The 16,955-nt window shown below is 46.9% G+C and overlaps 2 protein-coding genes across 5 annotated transcripts; one reads left to right on the plus strand and one right to left on the minus strand.

The window, feature by feature from the left end:
• Positions 1–1,719: 1,719 nt before the first annotated feature.
• LOC309516460 (uncharacterized protein) lies at positions 1,720–13,864 on the minus strand. 4 transcript variants are annotated; one of them, XR_014212942.1, is made up of 5 exons: positions 5,019–5,251; positions 4,323–4,481; positions 3,590–3,755; positions 2,703–2,779; positions 1,720–2,001 (listed from the first exon to the last, which is right to left on the minus strand). XR_014212942.1 is itself a non-coding variant. In XM_082195227.1 (5 exons), exons 1-5 carry the CDS (start codon positions 13,808–13,810, stop codon positions 1,859–1,861), a joined length of 552 nt encoding a protein of 183 aa, XP_082051353.1. In that variant the 5' UTR covers positions 13,811–13,864; the 3' UTR covers positions 1,720–1,858. The 4 variants fall into 4 exon arrangements, 3 of the variants coding, with proteins under 3 accessions (XP_082051353.1, XP_082051352.1, XP_082051351.1); XM_082195227.1 differs by lacking the exon at positions 5,019–5,251 and adding an exon at positions 13,804–13,864; XM_082195226.1 differs by lacking the exon at positions 5,019–5,251 and adding an exon at positions 8,770–8,867.
• PTH2 (parathyroid hormone 2) lies at positions 10,562–14,293 on the plus strand. The gene is made up of 3 exons (XM_082195228.1): positions 10,562–10,596; positions 10,675–10,789; positions 13,702–14,293. The coding sequence occupies exons 2-3, from the start codon at positions 10,686–10,688 to the stop codon at positions 14,111–14,113; spliced, it is 516 nt and encodes a 171-aa protein (XP_082051354.1). The 5' UTR covers positions 10,562–10,596; positions 10,675–10,685; the 3' UTR covers positions 14,114–14,293.
• Positions 14,294–16,955: the final 2,662 nt, after the last annotated feature.

Consider the following 16,955-nt stretch of genomic DNA (forward strand, 5'->3'; position numbering starts at 1 on the left):
TGCAACAACATCGGAGCAGAATGAGAGGCCCCACCCGAAACATCGTAACTCCCCACAAGGGATAGAAACAGCTAACAAAACACAAGCCCCAGGAGAGGCCAACTTAGCAACACGGTTGTAGCTAACACTGCATCCCTTTTATGAACGGCTGGAAGTAGCAGCTGTCAGAGTTCAGTCTGGAGGGTCAAATGTTAGCTCTAATGTTGTGCCTCCCTCATTCAGAAATGAAGATTTAGAAACGCACACCCATGTTTTGAAAGCAAGGGGAAATTGATTCCTTTTTAAAAAGGGGGGGGAGAGAAGTCAAAATTTTGTAATAAGTTTTTATTGGTTTTACAATTTAATTTTACATTCACACATAAAAAAGAATCAAAAAGTGTAGAATTCTCCAAATTCTCAGACTTCCTCCCCACCCCCACCCCGTGGAGTCTGCTAATATAGTATTGTCTGAGGTGTTGTTTCTCAAACCAGCTTCACATCCATGGGAGTCCTTGAGCTGTTTTCAATTCCTCTCCAGCCAAGGTGTGAAAACACACCTGCATAAGAACACCCCAGCCTTGCCAATGCCAAATTGACAGCGCTGATATGAACAGCTGGTGGGAAGTCGCAGGAGGAAGAGCTGTGAGATGGACCACAACTTCACTGTGCTCTAGGGTGGTAATGTGAACACACCCATAAAAATCAGTGCTGGTTTTGGGTGGTTCTGCAAGTAGCAGCATCAGGGAACACTGAGCTACTTCACTCTGGAGATTTGATGTGGGATGGTGGATACGGCTGTCTGTTGGGAGCTGTTAAAATGGTACTTCCACCACCTAGGGACACGGGTGGCGCTGTGGTCTAAAACACTGAGCCTCTTGGGCTTGCCGATCAGAAGGTCGGCGGTTCGAATATGAGTGGTGGTGGTGAGCTCCCGTTGCTATGCCCCAGGTTCTGCCAACCTAGCGGTTCGAATGCACACCAGTGCAAGTAGATATCACTGCAGCGAGAAGGTAAACAGCGTTTTCGTGTGTTCTGGCTTCCGTCACGGTGTTCCGTTGTGCCAGAAGCAGTTTAGTCATGGTGGCCACAGGACCCGGAAAAGCTGTCTGTGGACAAATGCCAGCTCCCTCGGCCTGAAGTGAGATGAGCACCACAACCCCATAGTTGCCTTTGACTGGACTTAACCGTCTAGGGGTCCTTTACCTTTTTACCTTTTACTTCCACCACCTACGTTCAACCTGTATATTTGTAATTATTACAAAACTCCACAAGCTCCCAGCGACCCTCTGCCAAAGGAAATGTAACTTCTCAGTGCTGGGAGAGGTGGGGTAAGTTTAACAATGTGAAGCTGTTGAATCCTGAGTCTGACCTACTCTAGAAGAAGAAGAAGAAGAGTTTGGATTTGATATCCCGCCTTTCACTCCCTTTAAGGAGTCTCAAAGCGACTAACATTCTCCTTTCCCTTCCTCCCCCACAACAAACACTCTGTGAGGTGAGTGGGGCTGAGAGACGTCAAAGAAGTGTGACTGGCCCAAGGTCACCCAGCAGCTGCAGGTGGAGGAGCAGAGACGCGAACCCGGTTCCCCAGATTGCAAGACTACCGCTCTTAACCACTACACCACACTGGCTCTCTAGACTTCAAGAGTTGGGGGTCTCGAGATGATGTTCGTCCCCATCAGCCTCACCCAGCACAGTTGTGAGTTGCCACCCCCAGCAAAAACACTCAATCCAGAGAAGAGCTAGAAGATCAAAAGGCAAGGCACGTTTATTAGGCTGCAATAAGAACGTTGATGACACTGGAATGTGGGCAGTTCTTGGAATCCTACACTGGGCCAGGATTCCGTCATTAAGTGCTTCCAGTTCACAAAGTTGGGGAAGATCACTGCTGCCACCCAGCCACGATTAACCAAGCAGCCCCCAAAAGTAGGAACACGGTGATGCTTAGCAGGACTATGACAGCCACCAGCCCTCCTGAGAGGCCTCCGAATGCAACATCCATGGAACGGAAACTGATAGGTAGACCTACCATGGGAGGAAAGGGAAAAGAGACGAGACACATTTAGTGTATGTAGTTAGCCCGTAATACGCACAGGGGTCATGTTCTGGGGATTGCACCTAAAGCCAAAACCATGTGCTTTTACTATATTTTGGAAACAAGGTGTTGCTCAACAGGCACCCAGAGAGAAGAGCTTCCTGAAATTGCTTCACGCTTTCTCTTCCCCCAAAGAACTCTGGGTTCCCCTTTCCCTGCATTTTATCCTAACAACAAGCTGGCAGCCAAGAGTAGCTTGCCCAAGCAGGCCATGCAGTAACCTCTATGGCTAACTGGGATTTGAACCCAGGACTCTGAAGTCCAGCCTTCTAACCGTTACACCGCACCGTTTCTCAAACGCCTGTTGGAGGACAAATGTAGGAAGTTGGTCTCACTCTAAAGAAGGGGTGGGGGACCTGTGGACCTCCAGACGATGCAGGACTCCAACTCCCTTCATCCCCAGCTAACACGGCCAATGGTCAGGGATGATGGGAAATGTAGTGCAGCAGTATCTCTGGAGGATCACAGGTTTCACCACAATTCTTCTAGGAAGGAAGCCTCTCTCCAGTCCTCTATCTCACTCCCACTCCCCCCCCAAAAAAAAACCCTCTATAAATCTTGGACCTGGACTACCAAGATGCCTGAAAGCTGTAGTTCCCCTTGTACCACCCCCCTCTGCCCCGCATGTCACCTCGTGTGTGGAAAGGCTGGGACCAGTTGGTTGCAGCAAGGAGGGTCTGGATTTGATTGTAGAGAAGGTACCGGGCACTGTCCAAAGTGGGAAGGGCAAGAAAAACAGATTTGGGCATGACATGGTTAATGCTTTATGGGACACACACATAAAGCCCACTTCCCCCCCAGAGGTTTTTCAGATTATTATCCTTCTCTTGGTGTTGGTGCTGACCTTTAAAGCCCTAAGTGGCCTCGGTCCTGTATACCTGAAGGAGCGTCTCCACCCCCATCGTTCAGCCCAGACACTGAGGTCCAGTGCCGAGGGCCTTCTAGTAGTTCCCTCCCTGCAAGAAGCCAAGTTACAGGGAACCAGGGAGAGGGCCTTCTCAGTAGTGGCACCCACCCTGTGAAACACCCTCCCACCAGATATCAAAGAGAAAAACAACTACCAGTCTTTTAGAAGACATCTGAAGGCAGCCCTGTTTAGGGAAGCTCTTAATGTTTAATAGACTATTGTATTTTAATATTTTGTTGGAAGCCGCCCAGAGTCGCTGGGGAAACCCCGCCAGCTGGGCGGGGTATAAATAAATTATTATTATTATTATTATTATTATTATTATTATTATTATTATCCTGAGGAACTATGAGCAGGATAGATATTGGTTGCTTCCAGATGACCTGTTTATTAGGCATTCGTCCTGATTCGTTTGCACAAAGTTTGTAGGGAGGTTATACAACAGGCATTGTTTATTGCGCATTCTTTCCCTCGCTCCCTCAGGAGGTAGTGATGGCTACCAGCTAGGATTAGACAAATTCATGGAGGGCAAGGCATGCAACCGAGACCCAGATGACACCATTCCTCTGTAAATAAGATATTTACCCAATGAGACCAAATAAACTTCTCACCTGTACCCTCGCCCAGGAAGGACCGCTTTAGTGCAGTTTTCCTGGAGGCAAACTAAGGTGGGTCCCACCTCATAAGCAAGGTCTTTTGTGATCAAAGGCTCCTCTGTCACTGGGCCACAATAGGGTATAGGGAACTTCCTACCAATCTTATAAGTGTGGTTGTGTCCTGGAAGGAAAAAGAAGAATCTGATCTATTCTCTCTTAAGAACCCAGGAGAGGCGGGAGATCCAAATTACTTGGTGATAGATGTTGATATACAGTGTAGCGTCTGCCAACTGCCCAACAGTAGGGCCAGACCCAGCAGCAATATGGCAAGCCTCTCCAAACAGGTGGTTTTATTAGGTACATTTGGAAAGAGATAATAATAATACATCCATTTCCCTCCCCCCTTACAATAACACTATAAGGTAAATCGGGCTGAGCCGGTGAGCTTCATGGAGTGGAGATCTTAACCCACGTCTCCCCAAGTATTAGTCCATGTTCTCAACGTTTACTGGCCCAACCTTCCCTCCAGCTTCTTCCTAGAGAAGGTGGAAATGATAAAGAGAGACAAACAAAGGACTAATTACTTTCAGGATTATATGGAATGGAGCACCACAGTTTCTGTACAAGTCAGGGGTGTTGCGCTTTCCAAAACAGCACTGGAAGGAGAATTTTTTTGAAGTGCCAACTTAATCAACCGAACTCTTGAGCAACTTTTTGCTTTATTCTACCTGTTCACCACTTCCGTTACCTTCTGGTTTCACTTCCACCTCTATGGTAGCTGTCTTCCGGGAGGCCTGGCTAGGATTCAAGTCCTCTCTGGTCCACTGTTCATACAGGCAGTAGGCAGGTCGGAGCCAAAGAACAGTTGAGAGACGGGAGTCCGGGTAGTATAAGGAAACAGGGTAATCTAATGAGTAAAGGAGGAAGGAGGAAAAGGGGACAAATACAGGCAGATGGGAAAGCAGTTGAGGAAAAGAAGGACACAGTGCTTGGAAGTTATAGCTTCTATATCACACTTCTCTCAGCTAACTGTATTGCCTCCTTATGCCCCCCCCACCCCAAATTCCCAGAGGGACAGAATCCCAGCATCCTTCATCCAATGAGCATAAGCTCCTTCTCCTTTCCAAAATTCAGCAATCTCCCATGGTTTCATTTCAAGGTTAAAGCCCTAAACGGCCCAGTATACCTGAAGGTTGCTCCTGCCAACCTAGCAGTTCGAAAGCACGTCAAAGTGCAAGTAAATAAATAGGTACCGCTCCGGCGGGAAGGTAAACAGCGTTTCCATGCGTTGCTCTGGTTCACCAGAAGTGGCTTAGTCATGCTGGCCACATGACCCAGAAAGCTGCCTACGGACAAACACTGGCTCCCTCAGCCAGTAAAGTGAGATGAGCACCACAACCCCAGAGTCGCCTGCGACTGGACTTAACAGTTGGGGTCCTTTTACCTTTAAGTATGGTTGCAGCCTGAGTCACTCACCTAGTACCAGCAGAGAAGCAGATCCGCCATATAGCAGAAGGTTTATGCCAAACAATAACATTGCCCCCTTCATCTTTGAAACAGGATAAAGGAAACCCTCCACAAAGCCTATAAAGATTGCTTTCCCGAAGCTACAACTGATCTGAGATAGAGGGGAAGGAGCAGACAGGGATATTTAAAGGGGAAAAGACTCAGGCCACATGAGCTCCTAAAGAACTTTAAATTTAAAGAACTATGATACCACTTTAAACAGTCACGGCTTCTTCCACAAAGAATTCTGGGAGCAGGAGTTTGTGAAGGGTGCTGAGGGTTGTCAGGCGTCACCCCACAACACACACACACACACCCCGCTACAGTTCACAGATTTCCCTGTGAACAGGGATTCACTGTGAGCCACTCCATGAACAGTAGCTCTGTGAGGAGAATTGGCGTCTCCTAACTTCTCTCAGCACCCTTAACTCAATGCAGTTTCGGGGTTTTTTGTTGTCAAAGAGTGCCGAATCAGCTTTCATTGTGCAACCTGAATTGGCTGTGTGTGTAAATGCATCTCACCTAAAAATATTTCTAGGACAATCCTAGACCTCTCTACTCAGAAGTCAGTCCTGTTAAACTCAAGAAGACTTACTCTCTGGTAACTGAGCACAAGATTTCAGTCTGTTCTGTTCTTTTCTTTCTTTTTGGTTGATAAATGAATACCCTGTGTCCTTCGAGCATGTTCCACATGGCTTATGGGGAGGGGGATGGAATTATAAATGCCACAAAATCAAATCACATGCACTTTAAAAAAAACAACAACCTGCCAAATCTATAAACAGCAGAGCAGGAAATAAAAACCGCCTGGATAAAAATCAATGTTAGGTTAACAAAAAGTAAGTTCAAACAAATGTGCAAAGCAGCAGCAATAAAACACACACATACACTGAATTAAAATGCCTTGATGAATAAAAATGTTTTTCTCTTGCCCTGGAAAGTGGCAACAAATTTAGATGCCAGCAAGGTAAGGACTGTTGCGTCTCACCAACAGAGCTTGCAGAAAATCCCTACCCTAAAGTTGTTCATGCAGAAGTTTCACTGAATTCAACAGCATTTCTTCCAACCCCAATAAATATGGTCTTCGTCTTGCTCTCTGTGTTCTGTCCACCTCCTACCCTTATGTAACTTGTGTAAAAACAGTGCGGATAGTCCTCCAGATGAATTGCAGGCGTGGCCAGCCCAACCATAGGACAGAGTGTGGCGGCTGAATCTTTGGTGTTATGAAAGGGTAGCAAATTGTTACTTATTTAATTTATTCTTACTGGATTGTATCCAGCTGAATTCTAGATGTGTTGAAATGATTGGGCCTAAATTAGCTGTGGCCATTAATTTCAATGGGCCTGTTCGATGACTGATGTTGAATACAATCCACTTCATTTTTGCTGCCAAGCAGGGATGGGTGAATTTGTCCATTTCTGTTTACTCATTTCCCCAGTCTTAAATTCAGTACTGCGCATCAAGTTCGCATTTCGTATAAGTTCTCTTTAAAACTTATCAGCATTACCCTGTTTCCTTATACTACCCGGACTCCCGCCTCTCAACTGTTCTTTGGCTCCGACCTGCCTACTGCTCCTAATAGAAATGTGTTTGTGTGAAATTTTGCCTAATATATTGATTTCGAAGCACACCTTACCCTCTCTCTTTTTTGTACATATTACTTGGTTGGAGAACTGAGTTACAAGCACAGTTTTCAAAGGATGGCATTTTGAATCCTGTTATGTACTGAAGTTCTCACCCTGGGCCAGCCGGGGGATACTGTAGATAGTTATGCAAATGAAGGCTCGAAAGTGATGTTCAGTGATTGGATAGTTTGTATGCAAATGAAGAATCAAAAGTGACTTTCAGTGATTGGATAGTTTTAGAAAGTTGTTACAGTAACAAGGTACTGGAGCTCTATATAAGCAGGCTGACTGAGGCCTTCAGTTCAGTTCTGTTCCAACTTACAAATAAAGAGCTGCTTTGGAGAAATTGCTGTGTTGTCTGCTATGTCAACCCACAACTTAACAAATCCTGTATCATTTCTGAAAGAGCCGGTTATGTAGGTTCCCCTTCAAATGTTAACCGAATCAAATTTCTCCCCCATCCCTGCTGCCAAGTAAATACAATACATTTGCAGGGTTGTCTGCCTTGGGCATCAATAACAACTTAGCCAACCTTAGGTGCTATACACATCATGAGAACAAAGGACGAGGCTGCTGGATCAGGCCAATGGCCCATCGAGTCCAGCATCCTGTACTCACAGAGGCCAAACAGATCCCTGGGGGGGAACTCTCAGAAAGGACCACAAGAGCCTTCTTTCCTCCCCCTGTGGTTTCCAGCAACGGAGATTCAGAAACATCACTGCCTTCAGCTGTGCAGGCAGGAGATAACCACCATAGCCTGACTTGTGGGGTGGGCATTGGCTCTTTTGCCTCAGTCAGGCAGCAAAATAAAAAGCCCACCCCACCCCACCCCCACCTCAGGGCATTGCATGGGCGATCTCCCTGCCCATGACTGAACCCTTCTCAAGTTCAGGCAAACATCTCTTGCGCAAAACACACACCAAACTAGTTGCCAGAATCTGCTTCACATCTGCGAAAGGCCTGTGTTGCTTTTATACTGGAATGTTTAGACCATGGGTAGGCAAACTAAGGCCCGGGGGCCGGATCCAGCCCAATCGCCTTCTAAATCCGGCCCGTGGATGGTCTGGGAATCAGTGTGTTTTTACATGAGTAGAATGTGTGCTTCTATTTAAAATGGACCTCTGGGTTATTTGTGTGGCATAGGAATTCATTCATTTTTTCTTCCTCACAATATAGTCTGCCCCCCTCCCACAGGGTCTGAGGGACAGTGGACCGGCCTCCTGCAGAAAAAGTTTGCTGACCCCTGGTTTAGACCCCCTTATCTCTACAGGCTGAGGCTTCCATGTCTTTCCGTTTGTTTGTGTGTGCTGGGATTAAAGTCAAGTGCCACCTCTGAGAGCACTGGCTACGTCTGAGAAGCCCGCACATCCTGAGAGGCTTGTGCACCCGGGGGTGGGGGTGGGTGCCCGGCTCCGTTAATTTACGAAAGCAATTGAGCATCTGGCTCTGCGTCTCTGATCCTGACGCCCAATTAGCCGCATTGGGGTCAGTGCTGGCAGCTGAGGCGCTATTGATAACTTCAGCGACGACAACGCCTCGCTGTGTTCCCTCCAGCAAAGTCGGCATCTGAATGTCTGATTAAGATATTCCCTGACAAAACCCAGAGTCTGCTCTTCCCCACACCTTCTCCTCTCTTAATCCACCAGGTCCTTTTAAATGTATAGTCCCGTGCTCTCAGCAGCCTGGTCCAGATATACCTCATATCGAGATATCTGTAGATAGGAAGCAGCCGTGAATTAAGCTGCTGTTATTAGACCCTGTATTCCCCCAGAACCAGAAGGTCCTGCCTCTTTCCACAGCAAATGCAAAGGATTGAAATATGGTTTCTGCTTGTGGGCCCATGCCATAAATTGAGGAGCATAGCTGGATCTCTTCAGTTTTGGGAATATAGAACTGCTGCTTCCAGTCTGGCAATTCAGCAGGCCTGCTAAAATCAAAGTTCTTCTTGGTGGGAAGAACTTTGCCATTTTAGGCCTTGCTCTTTTACTATACAAAGAATCCTGGAAACTGTGGTTTGTGAAAGGTTCTGGGAATTGCAGCTTTGTGAAGGGTAAACTGAGGTACCTAGGATTATTTGGGGGAAGTCAGGTGCTTTCATGGTGTGTTCATCTTCCTTCTCCTTTTCTTCTGGTAGCCTGTTATTAAACAATCCCGGTTGGGTGGCTGCTATTTTGGGAGAGGAGAAGCCAAATGGCAGTTGGTTTCAGCTAGGCCCATATGGGGAAGCCAGGTGGAATGCCCTTTGAGAGGACACTTCTGGAGAAGGCTTCATCTAGCATGACTGATAAGGCAGGTCTTTCTTCTCCCTCAGACACAGCCAAGTAGAATTGCAGGTGATGGAGACAGTCTTGGAAGAGGAACTCCAAACAACAATTGCTTTCAACCAGGCTGGTGGAGCAGACCTCAGTGAATATGTACATACCCTCCAACACCCAAATAGCAAAAACTGGGACGCCATCTTCCCATTTTTTGTCACAAGAGGACAGTGACCATGTGATCACTGCACGATTTCACACTGCAAACCCCACCCCAATGCTTTTTTCCAGACCAAAAGCGTGTGTCTTGTGGTGCCACACAAGATTACGACCCTGAAAAAAGCATTCTTTTTCAAGGGGAAATTACAGCACGAAATCATGCAAGATCATGGCACCCAAAATGGCTGCCATTCTCTTGCAAGAAAAAATGGGATGTCCCAGTTTTTCCGGGACACTTGTGAGGTATGTGTGCAAGAGGCAGCACTATTGCCTCTTGCAAACACTATGGAAATGGTGGATCTAATGACAAATACCAAAGGCCATGTTTGGCTCATGTCTGCACTCCAACTTGAGTTTGATGCACAGTCCCTTCTCAAGAGTTGCTGTGACCCAGGATGCACTTCTTCCACTGCCCAACGCAAAGGCCTGTCTCCTTGCCCTACCCTCAGTCACATCAACTGCAACTTGTTTGCGTGCCTATTAGCGAGCCTTGTGTTAATGAGGCCCGGAGGGAAGTGAGACCACCCAGCCGCCCACCCTCCATCGACAACCAAGCGGTGAGTCACGCCATAGTGTGGGAGCAGGTTTCATTAGCGGTGGTGCTGAATGAGACCTTCCAAGTGGGGTCAAGGGGATCCGATAGCGTTTGCTCTGATAATGAGAAGAACACAAGCAGCCTAATTTCCCTGTCTTGTTAACATTCACATCATCTCCATAGACACACACTTCCGTTTGCTCCTTGACTTCTAGGCACAAGTTCAAAAGGTTTTCAGCGGGACAAAAGAAAACCTCTTGAACCTGTGCATAGAAGTCCCGGACCAAATGGAAGAAATTGCAGGCAAAGGGAAGTGTGGCCGAGGGCCCCCCCCCTCCACAAAGACACCACAAATGCATATTAAACCTGCAATTTTTATGCACTAAAAATTCCACTCTGTCTGTGCCTATGGACTTCTAACATCAGTGTGTTCTCACCAAAGTCTCCCCACTATCCCTCACAATAATTTTTCATCCTTCTGTTTAGTTCCATCATCTTTAATCACCCATCCTTTATTTCTCTCAGTCACACTTTAAAAAAATCCTCTCTCTCTTTCTCTCTCTCTCACACACAATTACTCTCCTATCTCGTATTTTCCCCTCCACAGTCCATATTCTGACCCCATTCCTTGCTGTGCCTCATTATTTTCTTTTATTAGAGTGACCCGGGGGCAACCCATTCCAATCTGATCCATTCCATCTTTTCCCGCCTCAAAGCATCGTCTTCCCATTGATCTGGACCCTGGACGCCTCCACTTGCCCTCTGTGCTGATGTCACAAGCAGAGGCAGAGGGGTATAAATTCACCAGAGGGAGATTGCTGGAGGCAGGAAACAGAGGACTGGGATACAAGAACCCCTGTGCTGTGTCACCAAAATACATAGGTAAGGAATCCAGGGGCGGGAACCTGCCGGAGTTGCCCTTTTCACACACCAATCCCTTTCCCTGTCTTTCCCTCCTAGCCTCAGGAGCCATGGAAGCAGCGTTTGGAGCCTGCAAAAGTCCCAGGGCCACCTTAGTCATTCTCAGTTCTTGCTTGCTGCTGTCTTCAGGGGCTGTGGTGCACAACTCAGGCAGGTAAGTTGAAGGGGTTTTTCTTTGTGTGGGGTTTTCTCCCTGACCACCTTTTCCATCAGTCATTCTAGATCTGTTAAAAACCATGCGAGTCATTTTCCATCTGAACCAGATTTACAGTGGGCAAGATTGGGCAGGGTTGGCAGGGTTGGGTGGGTGTGCATTTAAAGTTTAGTAACATGACCAAAGTCTTGCAAAAGAGAATGTGGCAGAGAAGGGGATTGGGAAAGGAAAGGAGAAAGTTCTTCACCCCGAATAGTTTTTAAGAATGTGTTGGTCAGGGGCAGCCAACACAGTGCCGTCCAGATGCAGCCGGTGTAGTGTCATCCCATCAGCCCCAGTCAATGTGAGCGATGATCAGGGATGAGGGGAGTTGTAGTTGGACAACATCTTGGTGGAACCAAGTTGACTATCCCAATATAGGTAGTGGAATAAGTCGGGGGAACGCCTTTTTGGGAACCTCCTCTCTCACTTTTTCAACAGCTGGTTGCTTCTTTCTCTTCCAAAAGAAGCCAGGCTGGGGGGAAAGACATTAATACAGACTCTTTATCCTTTTCGGGGGGAGAAGAGGCAGCAAGAAGGTGCAAAGGGAGAAGTTTGACGTTGCAGGAGCGGGGAAAGAGGGGCTGGGCTGGGAAGGGTTAAGCAGAATGTGGGTGAAGCAGGGGCTTTGTTTCAAAGTATAATGAGAGGTTCTAGAGTTGGAAAGATTTAGGGCTCTTCCAGACTGTCGCTATTTTCAGGTGAGATTCACTCACATACCCGCAGTTACAATTGATTGGGAGTCCTTGCACAAGAAACCCCGTACCCAAAAGATCAGACGTTTTGCAGTAAGGAAAGTGGCAGGAAAATTCACCGGGAAAGGGGGGGGGGTCGGCACTTGCATTGACACAACTGCCATGTGACCAACCTGCAAACAGCTCAGAATGAAGGTTCATAGTCAAGGTTGTCCAATCTCCCTGCAGACAAACCAGGATGAACAAACAGGTTGTCTGGAAGAAGTGCTCAAATAATCCACAATTCTATTATTGATTTAAGAACTAGCTCCACCATTTTTGTCCGTAATTTGCTCATGGAATTCTTCAGCATGAATTCCAATGTAATGGCCAATTTCTTAGTCATGTGGGGCCTGCAACAAAACGTTGCAGTGTTTGTGGAGTGCTTCTATTCAAGATTCGAGGCCATCTTCTCCACCACCAACACCCCATATTTTCATTTTCCACCCTCAACTGCTTCTCAGTATTTCGTAGCCACACTGAGCATGCTCAGTCCTTGGGCTGTTTTTAAGGTTCCCTTCTCCTTAGGTTTGTTCCCCCCTTAAAGTAGTTTTCGGACTTGTGCAAACTTTGCAGTTTCCTTGAGTCCACAATAGCTCCCTCTTCTGCCGAGGCGGTGCTTTTTTTTTTTGTCTAAATAAACGATGAAACTCATAGCCTGGACATAAGTAATGGAGGGAATGACAGTTTTGAAGAAGAGAGCTGAAAAGGCACAGAGAACAGGGGCCTCTTCAGACTGGTGTTTTATTGCGGGTGTATTCTGCAACATGTTCCTGACACAACCATAACGTGTCAGTAGTGGGTTTATTCTTCACGCTTTATTTGTCATTCAGCGCTTCCTTGATGCTACAACATTATTGCTTTCTGAAGGGGCTAAAGCACGACAAAAGCAGGACAAAAATAAACCAGAATGCTTGGCGTAAAGAAAGTTATGGGATCCCAGCAACAGGATACGGGATTATTACTGATTGTAGACAAAGCAGTATATGACTGCCCCAAAACTTTTGCAGGCACACTGAATGGAAAGCAGAACCAAGCATGGCCAACCTTATTGTCTCGTGAGTACTTCAGTGAGAATGCACAATGAAACAGATGTCTGGAGCGGCCCAAAGTCTATCAAATGTCTAGTTGAACAGAACAGGGAATTACTGTATTTTTCGCTCTATAAGACGCATCAGACCACAAGACGCACCTAGTTTTTGGAGGAGGAAAACAAGAAAAAAAATATTCTGAATCTCAGAAGCCAGAACAGCAAGAGGGATCGCTACGCAGTGAAAGCAGCAATCCCTCTTGCTGTTCTGGCTTCTGTGATGGCTGTGCAGCCTGCATTCGCTCCATAAGACGCGGGAAGGGGAAAAGTGAGTCTTATAGAGCAAAACATATGGTAATAACAGGGAATGCCTGTCCCTTCCTTGCCTCTCTTGAGAGCATCCCGGAGGCATCTGCCTGGCAGGGACAGAATGCTGTAGGCAGGCACTGAGCCGGCAATGCTGCCCCCCCCCCCCGAATCTGAACTCTCCCCTCAAGGGACCTTACTGGTGCAGGTGGCTCCTAGGTGTCTTCCAGCAGGCTTGAGACTATGGGTTTCTTACTCCACTTCCTGCCTATTAATTAAGCTTCCATTATTTCCCACGAACTAACAGCCGCCAGGTTACAGTATATCAAATTACTAGCGCAGGATTGGGGAACCCGCAGAGCTCACGTTTGAAGCAACGCAGCTCCCTTCAGCGCCAGCCAGCAGGGCCAATGGTCAGGGGCAGCAGGAGTTAAAAGCACACAACTCCCCTCTCGTCAAAGAACTGTAGTTTGTGAAGGGTGCTGGGAATTGTAGCTGTGTGAGGGATGAACTGCAGCTGCCAGGACTCTTTGGGTGGGTGCGCTGTAAATGTATTCTGTATACGCAGCCTAAATCTTTATAAATATATTTAGTCTTTATTAAGGCGCCCAAAAGCTTGTTTTTGCTGCAACAGGCTAACACGGGTGGCTTTCTGGAGATTGCATATTGTGTGGGCAAGACCTTAGAGGGATCCATACTTGTTCTGTGCTTCCTTCAGAAGGCAATATTAGGACTCCTCCTCGGTTCCAATCTACTCGATCCCTCCTTTGGAGAACTCAGGTTTCCTATACTTTTTCTCCCAGCAGGCTCTGGAGACGTGAAGTGTCCCAGTATCCTCCAGCAGGGGGCAGCGTTGACCTCAAAGGAGCCCCTGTTCCCTGGAGCCTCCGCATCCCATCCACTACCTTGCATGACTGGATGCTCAAATGGATGTCCTCAGATGTCACTGCCCCCTGGGCTGAGGACAATGAAGATGAAGGGCGAAACAGGAAGTCCCGCTTGTGGGGCCCAGTGAGACAGGAAGCTCCGTCTCCTAGGGGCCAGAAGGTGGCGCTGTACCAAGCCAGCTGGGTTCCAGGTTGGGGCGGGAAGCGAAGTATTGTGCTAGCGGATGATGCCGCCTTCAGGGAGAAAAGCAAGATGCTGACAGCCATGGAGAGGCAGAAATGGCTCAACTCCTACATGCAAAAGCTTTTGGTGGTGAACTCTGAGTAGGAGGAAGTGGGGGGATTGGCAGGAGGTAGAGTGGGCAGGGAGATGCGAGGTGCAAGAAGGGTCAAGCCAGCTACATTTCGCCTCTCTCAGAACCAAATCCAGGGCATTGCTTGAGTGACTGAGTTTACTTACGTGCTGCTTTTCCACAAGGAGCGGGGCCCAAAGCAAAACGACTACAGTGGAACCTCGGTTTTCGAACTCAATCCATTCTGGAAGACCAATGTGGCTCAGAAGCCATTCGGCTTCTGAAAATCGTTTTGAAAACCGGAGCAGTTACTTCTGGGTTTTCGGTGTTCGGAAGCCGAAACGTTCCAAAACGGAGGCATTCGGGAACCGAGGTTTGTCTAATGGTTCATTTTTGCCATTTTTGAATTTACTGACACACTCTGTATTCCGTACACGGAAGCCGAAACATTCCAAAATGGAGGCATTCGGGAACCGAGGTTTGCCCGTGTACGGAATACAGAGCATGTCAGTAAATTCAAAAATGGCAAAAATGAACCATTAGACAAACACAGAATAAATTACCGGTACACACACACACACACACACACACACACACACACACACACACACAATGGTAGCTCGGGTTACATACGCTTCACGTTACATACACTTCAGGTTACAGACTCTGCTAACCCAGAAATATTACCTCGGGTTAAGAACTTTGCTTCAGGATGAGAACAGAAATTGTGCAGCCGCAGCACAGCCGCAGCAGGAGGCCCCATTAGTTAAATGGTGCTTGAAGTTAAGAACAGTTTCAGGTTAAGAACAGACTGCCAGAACGAATTAAGTTCTTAACCCGAGGTACCACAGTATAACCAATCTAGGTTTAGGTACATAAATAAAAAACAAAACAAAACAAGAGTTAACTGACAATAAGGTTTCTGCTTCTGGTCTTCCTGCACTCTGAGGTAGGCAGTGTATCAACTGATCATTTAGAACAGGAATAGGCAATTGGAAGTCTGGAAGCAGCATTTTACCACCCCTCCACCCTAAAAGGCTTTTTACCGCTTGTGCTCCGGCACAGCTCCTGATGCCAGGGAACTCGGACGCACCCAAAACACATCCAGGGTTGAGTTGCTCAGTGATTTATCCCTAGCTGAGAGCCAGGCGAAATCTCTTCCACCCCTGCAGTTGGGATGGCTAGCTGGTGACCCTGTAGGATTCCAACCCCCATAATCACTGCTAGGCTCCTCCAGATGATATATTTATTCAACATTCATCCTCATTTGTTTGTACAAAGCTGTGTGTGCTGAGTAGACTATGGCTGTGCTCACATAACTGGCTTAAAACACAGCGGGGTTGTGTCATTCCACCCTCTAAATGCCTCCTCTCTGAGCTGCTATTAGGTCCACAGTGGGTGAAATTGCAGGTACCTGCACCTTCCCTGCCTGCCCCACATATGCAGGTCTAATGGCTGCAGGTGCATGTGATTTAGATTAGGGAAATGGTTCATTGGAAATGATTAAGCCTTGCCTCCATATCATAGCTGATTTAAAGTGAAGCGGGGGGGAACACTTGGGGAGCCAATAATGGATTTTCCTCCTTCAGCCCTTAGGTGGTGAAATGTAGAAGGTCTGTTGCAGTAAAAACCCTTGAAGAAAAAGAGAATCAGGTTGAATAAGATAATTTAGAGCTGGATGGGTCCTTAGAGGTCATCTCATCCACCCTTGCTCAGGGCAGGAAACCTGCAACTACAGCAGGAAAGGGGAAGCTCTGACCCTCCAGAGATTCTGATAGACTCCATCTTCCATCAGCTGGAGTCAATGCAACCAAGAGAAAGGGATGATGGGAGCAGCAGTCAAAGGTTCCCCATCTCTGAACTATGCCATTCCTGGCTGATAGCCACCCAGCCTCTTAAAACACCTGCAGTGTAGGAGAGCCCGCTAACTCCTAAGGCAGACCACCCCACGTACAAAACACGTTTTTCAGTTGAGAAGGGTCTAACGTTCTGCCAAAATCTGCTTCCCTGCAAATTCCACCCACTTTGGTCTCGTCCTGTCCTGTGAGCGACAAATAGCAAGTCTGTCTTGAGACTGCGTAGCAGGCGGATTTTTTACTGCATGAGCCTCACTAAAGGCTGTCTGAGACAGCAGTTGTGCTTGGTTTCCTAGAAAAGATGGTCACTTTGCGTTGCCAGTTGGCCAGGGTTGTGGGAGAAGAGAAGTCACAGGAAGGTCCCCAAGAGGGTTGCCTCTGCCCTTTGCTGAACATCTGTTTCACACTCTCTCCACTTATGTTCACTTCAACAACATCTGTACCGAAATTGGAAGGATACAGAAAAGTTTAGGAAAGCCTCCGTGCTTGTATCTCACACTCTCCACTTGGCTGTTTTATTTTTCCTGTTCTAATAAAATATGAGACTTAGTTTGTTTTGTTTTGTATTTCCTCTGTTGGGGGTGGGAACGAACAGCACAACGAGGTTTCTCCAGGGAAAGGGTTCGCAAGTTATTTATTAAAAAAATTATCCCTCCTAATATTTTTATGTATACCAAAAGTGCAAACGGTTGTATTCAAGAGAATTTCCTAAAAGCTAAGTAAAAACAACAAAACTATATGAAACAGAGCAATGTGTAAAATGGCAAACTAAAAATTAAAAAGTCTCAGTCCAGGCGTTTATGATTTTCTGTGTCCACTTCATGAATTACATAAGGGCAGTGCCTTTTTTCTGGGGAGACGCAGGGGTACGCATACCCCTAAACATTTTGTTAATCTAAGTTTGGCCTCATTGAGGGGGTCCGTATTTCAAAATGAATAGGAAAATGAGAGTACCCCTAAACGTTATTTTTAGAAAAAAAATGTACTGCATAAGGGAGGGAATCTAAAAGGCCCAAGAAGG

Source organism: Podarcis vaucheri (assembly GCF_965113315.1).
Source record: "Podarcis vaucheri genome assembly, chromosome: 13".
In the NCBI taxonomy this organism is placed as follows: Eukaryota; Metazoa; Chordata; class Lepidosauria; order Squamata; family Lacertidae; genus Podarcis; species Podarcis vaucheri.

Bases quoted from the DNA above. Each gene is read 5' to 3' on its own strand.
- PTH2 (XM_082195228.1), top strand. From the start codon at position 10,686: ATGGAAGCAGCGTTTGGAGCCTGCAAAAGTCCCAGGGCCACCTTAGTC. The intron at 10,790-13,701 runs GTAAGTTGAAGG...TTTTTCTCCCAG, and splicing joins GTGGTGCACAACTCAGGCAG to CAGGCTCTGGAGACGTGAAG.
- LOC309516460 (XM_082195225.1), bottom strand. From the start codon at position 5,123: ATGAAGGGGGCAATGTTATTGTTTGGCATAAACCTTCTGCTATATGGC. The intron at 4,482-5,050 runs GTGAGTGACTCA...TTTACTCATTAG, and splicing joins TGCTTCTCTGCTGGTACTAG to ATTACCCTGTTTCCTTATAC. The intron at 2,002-2,702 runs GTGACATGCGGG...CTCCCATGGTAG, and splicing joins CCAGCCTTTCCACACACGAG to GTCTACCTATCAGTTTCCGT.